The sequence below is a fragment of the Lethenteron reissneri genome, chromosome 57 (genome assembly GCF_015708825.2).
Source record: "Lethenteron reissneri isolate LAM-NWPU_2019-01 chromosome 57, ASM1570882v1, whole genome shotgun sequence".
Classification (NCBI taxonomy): Eukaryota; Metazoa; Chordata; class Hyperoartia; order Petromyzontiformes; family Petromyzontidae; genus Lethenteron; species Lethenteron reissneri.
In genome coordinates, this window is record NC_083835.1 from 9,286,143 (window position 1) to 9,293,393 (window position 7,251).

General features: G+C 54.9%; 1 protein-coding gene across 1 annotated transcript; it reads right to left on the reverse strand.

Annotated features, from left to right (window-relative positions):
* Window positions 1-242: 242 nt before the first annotated feature.
* Window positions 243-3,559, reverse strand: LOC133357235 (LIM domain-containing protein unc-97-like). The gene is made up of 3 exons (XM_061575063.1): window positions 3,517-3,559; window positions 2,485-2,659; window positions 243-372 (listed from the first exon to the last, which is right to left on the reverse strand). Exons 1-3 carry the CDS (start codon window positions 3,557-3,559, stop codon window positions 243-245), a joined length of 348 nt encoding a protein of 115 aa, XP_061431047.1.
* Window positions 3,560-7,251: the final 3,692 nt, after the last annotated feature.

The window sequence follows — 7,251 nt, forward strand, 5'->3', positions numbered from 1 at the left end:
CGGGTACCCGGTACCCGTACCCTACCCGATACCCGGCTACCCGTACCCGGCCGGGTACGGGTAGCTGTTTGCGACCCTGGTGCGGCCGGGTACGGGTACGGGTACGATTAAGGAATCAAAACCCGTTTGCGACCTCTGCGTGGTGGTGATCGAGGTGGCACCTCCCCGCCCCCCATCCCCCCGCCCCCCATCCCCCCGCCCCCCATCCCCCCGCCCCCCATCCCCCCGCCCCCCCCCCCCCGCTAGGGTCGCGCCCCGCGCTGGGCCCGCGTCTCGCGCCCCCTCGCCGCGAGTCTCCGGCGCAGCTCCTGCGGCAGCCGCGAGAAGCAGCGCTTACACACGGGCCGGTGGTCCACCTCCACGAAGCGGGTCCTGAGGGGGGGGGGGGAAGAGGGGGGAGAGAGGGGGGGGTGATTGAACAGCAGAGATGGAAGTACAATGGACTGATATGCAAACAGCACTAAAACGTGGGCGTCTGGTCCACCTCCACAAAGTGGGTCCTGGGGGCGGGGGGGTTCAGGGGGGGAGGGGGGCTTCAGGGGGGGGGGCTTCAGGCTTCTGTGACGTCACCTGGCCAAACCCCATTTGGCAGAGCCAGGAGACAACGAAAAGCCACTGCGGGTGGCCACGTGGAATTTTAGAACGCTCACTGTGGAGGAGAGGCTGCCACTCCTCTGTCGGGAGCTGGACCGGTACTGCCTGGAGGTTCGGTGGACCGGCTCTGGCTCCTGCCACCATGAGGGGTGGTCAGTCTTCTACACGGGGCAGGAGACTGCCAAACCACAGGGAGTGGCTCTTCTTCTGAATCAACCAGAGGCGAGGAGTGGTAGTCGTGGTTACTTATGCCCTGACCGAAGATGAACAACAGTGGAGGGATGCAGGCAAGGCCAATGAGTCAAATGCCTTCTATGACCTCCTGTCACAGGTGCTAGCTAAAGTGGCCACTCGGGACAGAGTCATCGTGTTGGTTGATTTCAATGCCCGAGTTGGTCATGATGCTGGCACCTGGTGAGGAGTGATTGGAAGGCATGGACCAGATCAGCTCAATAACAACAGTAGGAGGCTGCTAGACTTTTGTGCAACCCATGGGCTTGTAATTACCAACACGCTGTTCTGGTGTTGGTGCATCCACACAATATCATGGATGCATGTTAGATCCAAGCAAACACATCTACTGCACTATATCGTGATGTAACAGCGGATGGAGGCCCATGTCTTTCACATCAGGACCTACCGTGGAGCTGATCTGCCCTCTGACCATCGACTTGTCATCTGTAAGATGCGTCTGCCTTTCTTCCACTCCGGTGGTGGGTGTACACCCAGGACCCCATTCAAACCCACAGTGGCCTGGTCTCAGCTAGCTGATGAAAGTTGCAAGCAAGAATGTCATCATCGCTTGCACCTGGGGTTGGCATCGTCCCCCACTCATCCTGCCGCTGAGGGAAAGTGGGCGAGGTTTAGGACTGTGGCTCATGCAGCTGCAATGGCTGCATTGGGTACATGGTTCAAACTTGCCCAGAGACCCTGGCTGACAGAGGAAGTGTTTAGGCTGGATGAGAAAACACCACACCAGAGAATGAGGAGGCTTACCGCAGCCTTCGCTCGGAGGTTTGAAAAGCCATGTGGTACTGCAAGGATTAGTGGTGGTCACGGTTTTCTGAGGGGATGGAGTCTGCCTCAGTAGCTCGCAATCACAAATCACTATTTAATTCCATCACAAAAGTAACTTGCAGCCCCTCACCTATCACCATCCTTGGGGGAAAGAAAGGTGGTCCGATCTCTGACTCCCAGGAACAGATCTGCAGGTTTGCAGAGCATTTCTGTGAGGCCTTAGCGGAAGGGAATTCCCTCAGCCCAGACAACATCATGGGGCAAGGTGGGAACGACCTTGCTGGGGCTGCAGTGCCTTGGATATTGGCAGAAGAAGCCACCGCACCCCACCCTGTGAGTGGCTGGCTGAGGTGCCATCTGTTGAGGAAGTCACGATGGGCGATCCGGAGTCTGAGACCAGTAAAAGCGCTGGGCAGAGATGGTCTCCCAAGCTCAGTGCTGAGGGAGGGCGGCGTCTGTGTGCACACTGCCCCACGTGGCATCATCACAAATGACGAAATGTGCAGTGGGACACCTAAGGGGCAATCTGCCCCATGGCTCGTGATGATGACAATGACGATGTTGGTACGTCACTGTGAGAGCCCCCGCCCCTTGCCCCCGCCCCTTGCCCCCGCCCCTTGCCCCCGCCCCTTGCCCCCCCCCTTGCCCCCCCTGCCCCCCCCTGCCCCCCCCCTGCCCCCCCCCCTTGCCCCCCCCTTGCCCCCCCCTTTGCCCCCCCCTTGCCCCCCCCCTTGCCCCACCCCCCTTGCCCCCCCCCCTTACCCCCCCTTGCCCCCCCCCTTGCCCCCCCCCCTTGCCCCCCCCTTGCCCCCCTTGCCCCCCCCCCGTCAGCGGTGTTTGTGTGACGGTGCGTGCGTGTGGAGGGCTCCTCACTTGGCGGAGAGCTTCGCGTGGCAGGCGGAGCAGCAGAAGCACGAGACGCACCACGTCTTGTTGAGCGCCGAGAGGACTGTGGCACAGGTGACGTCACAAGGTGAGCTCACTGTGGCACAGGTGACGTCACAAGGTGAGCTCACTGTGGCACAGGTGACGTCATAAGGTGAGTTCACTGTGGCACAGGTGACGTCACAAGGTGAGTTCACTGTGGCACAGGTGACGTCACAAGGTGAGTTCACTGTGGCACAGGTGACGTCACAAGGTGAGTTCACTGTGAAACAGGTGACGTCATAAGGTGAGTTCACTGTGGCACAGGTGACGTCACAAGGTGAGCTCACTGTGGCACAGGTGACGTCACAAGGTGAGCTCACTGTGGCACAGGTGACGTCACAAGGTGAGTTCACTGTGAAACAGGTGACGTCATGAGGTGAGTTCACTGTGGCACAGGTGACGTCACAAGGTGAGCTCACTGTGGCACAGGTGACGTCACAAGGTGAGCTCACTGTGGCACAGGTGACGTCACAAGGTGAGCTCACTGTGGCACAGGTGACGTCACAAGGTGAGCTCACTGTGGCACAGGTGACGTCACAAGGTGAGTTCACTGTGGCACAGGTGACGCCACAAGGTGAGCTCACTGTGGCACAGGTGACGTCACAAGGTGAGTTCACTGTGGCACAGGTGACGTCACAAGGTGAGTTCACTGTGGCACAAGTGACGTCACAAGGTGAGCTCACTGTGGCACAGGTGACGTCACAAGGTGAGCTCACTGTGGCACAGGTGACGTCACAAGGTGAGCTCACTGTGGCACAGGTGACGTCACAAGGTGAGTTCACTGTGGCACAGGTGACGTCACAAGGTGAGTTCACTGTGGCACAGGTGACGTCACAAGGTGAGTTCACTGTGGCACAGGTGATGTCACAAGGTGAGCTCACTGTGGCACAGGTGACGTCACAAGGTGAGCTCACTGTGGCACAGGTGACGTCACAAGGTGAGTTCACTGTGACAGGTGACGTCACAAGGTGAGCTCACTGTGGCACAGGTGGGTTGTTGACAAGGCGAGGTCATGACACATGAGAGTTATTCGCAAGGTGAGTTCACTGTGGCACAGGTAAGCACACTTCCAGATACAGTCGTACCTCGGTATAAGACCTCTTTGGAATACGTCGAATTTGGTCTACGTCGTGTTTTGACCATAAAAAATGTCTTGGGATACGACGCCTTGCTTGGGATATGACGTCTTGCTTGGGATACGACGTCTTGCTTGGGATACGACGCCTTGCTTGGGATACGACGTCTTGCTTGGGATACGACGTCTTGCTTGGGATACGACGTCTTGCTTGGGATACGACGTCTTGCTTGGGATACGACGTCCTGCTTGGGATACGACGTCTTGCTTGGGATACGACGTCTTGCTTGGGATACGACGTCCTGCTTGGGATACGACGCCTTGCTTGGGATACGACGTCTTGCTTGGGATACGACGCCTTGCTTGGGATACGACGTCTTGCTTGGGATACGACGTCTTGCTTGGGATACGACGCCTTGCTTGGGATACGACGCCTTGCTTGAGATACGACGTCTTTCTTGGGATACGACGTCTTGCTTGGGATACGACGTCTTGCTTGGGATACGACGTCTTGCTTGGGATACGACCTCTTGCTTGGGATACGACATCTTGCTTGGGATACGACGCCTTGCTTGGGATACGACGCCTTGCTTGAGATACAACGCCTTGCTTGGGATACGACGTCTTGCTTGGGATACAACGCCTTGCTTGGGATACGACGCCTTGCTTGAGATACGACGTCTTGCTCGGGATACAACGCCTTGCTTGGGATACGACGCCTTGCTTGGGATACAACGCCTTGCTTGGGATACGACGCCTTGCTTGGGATACGACGCCTTGCTTGGGATACGACGCCTTGCTTGAGATACAACGTCTTTCTTAGGATACGACGTCTTGCTTGGGATACGACGTCTTGCTTGGGATACGACGCCTTGCTTGAGATACGACGTCTTTCTTAGGATACGACGTCTTGCTTGAGATACGACGTCTTGCTTGGGATACGACGCCTTGCTTGAGATACGACGTCTTTCTTGGGATACGACGTCTTGCTTGGGATACGACGTCTTGCTTGGGATACGACGTCTTGCTTGGGATACGACCTCTTGCTTGGGATACGATGCCTTGCTTGGGATACGACGCCTTGCTTGGGATACAACGCCTTGCTTGGGATACAACGCCTTGCTTGGGATACGACCTCTTGCTTGGGATACGACGCCTTGCTTGGGATACGATGCCTTGCTTGGGATACAACGCCTTGCTTGGGATACAACGCCTTGCTTGGGATACAACGCCTTGCTTGGGATACGACGCCTTGCTTGGGATACGACATCTTGCTTGGGATACGACGCCTTGCTTGGGATACGACCTTTTGCTTGGGATACGACACCTTGCTTGGGATACGACGTCTTGCTTGGGATACGACGCCTTGCTTGGGATACGACGTCTTGCTTGGGATACGACGTCTTGCTTGGGATACGACGTCTTGCTTGGGATACGACGTCTTGCTTGGGATACGACGTCTTGCTTGGGATACGACCTCTTGCTTGGGATATGACATCTTGCTTGGGATACGACGCCTTGCTTGGGATACGACGTCTTGCTTGGGATACAACGCCTTGCTTGGGATACGACGCCTTGCTTGGGATACAACGCCTTGCTTGGGATACAACGCCTTGCTTGGGATACAACGCCTTGCTTGGGATACAACGCCTTGCTTGGGATACGACGCCTTGCTTGGGATACAACGCCTTGCTTGGGATACGACGTCTTGCTTGGGATACGACGCCTTGCTTGGGATACGACGCCTTGCTTGGGATACGACATCTTGCTTGGGATACGACATCTTGCTTGGGATACAACGCCTTGCTTGGGATACAACGCCTTGCTTGGGATACGACGCCTTGCTTGGGATACGACGCCTTGCTTGGGATACGACGTCTTGCTTGGGATACGACGCCTTGCTTGGGATACGATGCCTTGCTTGGGATACGACGTCTTGCTTGGGATACGACGCCTTGCTTGGGATACAACATCTTGCTTGGGATACGACGTCTTCTTGGGATACAACGTCTTGCTTGGGATACGATGTCTTGCTTGGGGTACGACGTCTTGCTTGAGATACGACGTCTTGCTTGGGATATGACGTCTTGCTTGGGATACGACGTCTTGCTTGGGATACGACGTCTTGCTTGGGATACGACGTCTTCTTGGGATACGACGTCTTGCTTGGGTTACGACGTCTTGCTTGGGATACGACGTCTTGCTTGAGATACGACGTCTTGCTTGGGATACGACGTCTTGCTTGGGATACGACGTCTTGCTTGGGATACGACGTCTTGCTTGGGATACGACGTCTTGCTTGAGATACGACACCTTGCTTGGGATACGACGCCTTGCTTGGGATACGACGTCTTGCTTGGGATACGACACCTTGCTTGGGATACGACGTCTTGCTTGGGATACGACGTCTTGCTTGAGATACGACACCTTGCTTGGGATACGACATCTTGCTTGGGATACGACGTCTTGCTTGGGATACGACGCCTTGCTTGGGATACGACGTCTTGCTTGGGATACGACGCCTTTCTTGGGATGAGACGCGCTTGCTAGAACTTGTATATGTCGGGATGAGTCACCGTGTACAGTACCCGCGTATACTCCACCCCCAATAAACAAGCCGTAACAGTATTGTGTGGAATGGCCAGACAATGTCACACTTCGGCACCATTCTTAGAAGAAGGCGAAAACAAACTTCGATGGACAGGTTTTAGTAAAACTCAAACCTGGTGAGCCTCAACCAGGTCCAAGTCAAGGAAAAAAAAGACAGAAAAGAGAAAAAGATAAAAAAAAACCCACAGAATTTCAGCTTTAGAAGTGTTAATGGAGGGTGACTCTCCTTCAAAGAAATAACATCTCCTCCTCCTCCTCCCCTTCCTCACCACCATCCTCGTAGGCTGTCAACTCCTCTCGGAAATGGTGGTGGTAGTGGTGGTGATGATGATGATGGTAGTGATGGTGGTAGTGATGTTGGTGTTGATGTTGGTAGTGATGGTGATAGTTGTGATGGCGGTGGTGGTGTTAATGGTGATGGTGGTGATAATGATGATGGTGATGATAGTTGTGGTGGTGATGGTAGTCATGGTGGTGGTGGTGGTGGTGATGATGGTAATGATGGTGGTAGTGATGGTGGTGGTGATGATGGTAGTGATGGTGGTGATGATGGTGGTGGTGATGGTGGTAGTGGTGATGATGGTGGTAGTGGTGATGATGGTGGTGGTAGTGATGGTGGTGGTGATGGTGATGTTGGTAGTGATGGTGGTGATGATGGTGGTGGTGATGTTGGTAGTGATGGTGGTGATGATGGTGGTGGTGATGTTGATGGTGGTGGTGATATTGGTAGTGATGATTGTGATGGTGAAGGATGATGATGGTAGTGATGATAGTAGTGATGTTGGTAGTGATGGTGGTAATGGTAGTGATGGTGGTGATGGTGGTAGTGATGATGATGGTGATGATGATGGTGGTGATGTTGGTGGTGGTGGTGATGATGGTAGTGATGGTGATGTTGGTGGTGATGGTGGTAGTGATGGTGGTAGTGGTGATGATGGTGGTGGTGATGTTGGTAGTGATGGTGGTGATGTTGGTAATGATGGTAGTGGTGATGTTGGTAGTGATGGTGGTGGTGATGTTGGTAATGA

What these genes read in the sequence shown, in the direction of transcription:
- LOC133357235 (XM_061575063.1), bottom strand. Translation starts at nt 3,559, where the DNA reads ATGTGTCATGACCTCGCCTTGTCAACAACCCACCTGTGCCACA. An exon ending in AACAACCCACCTGTGCCACA is followed by an intron (nt 2,660 to 3,516) that starts GTGAGCTCACCT and finishes CCTGTGCCACAG; the next exon opens with TGAACTCACCTTATGACGTC. An exon ending in CACGCGAAGCTCTCCGCCAA is followed by an intron (nt 373 to 2,484) that starts GTGAGGAGCCCT and finishes CCCCCCCCTCAG; the next exon opens with GACCCGCTTCGTGGAGGTGG.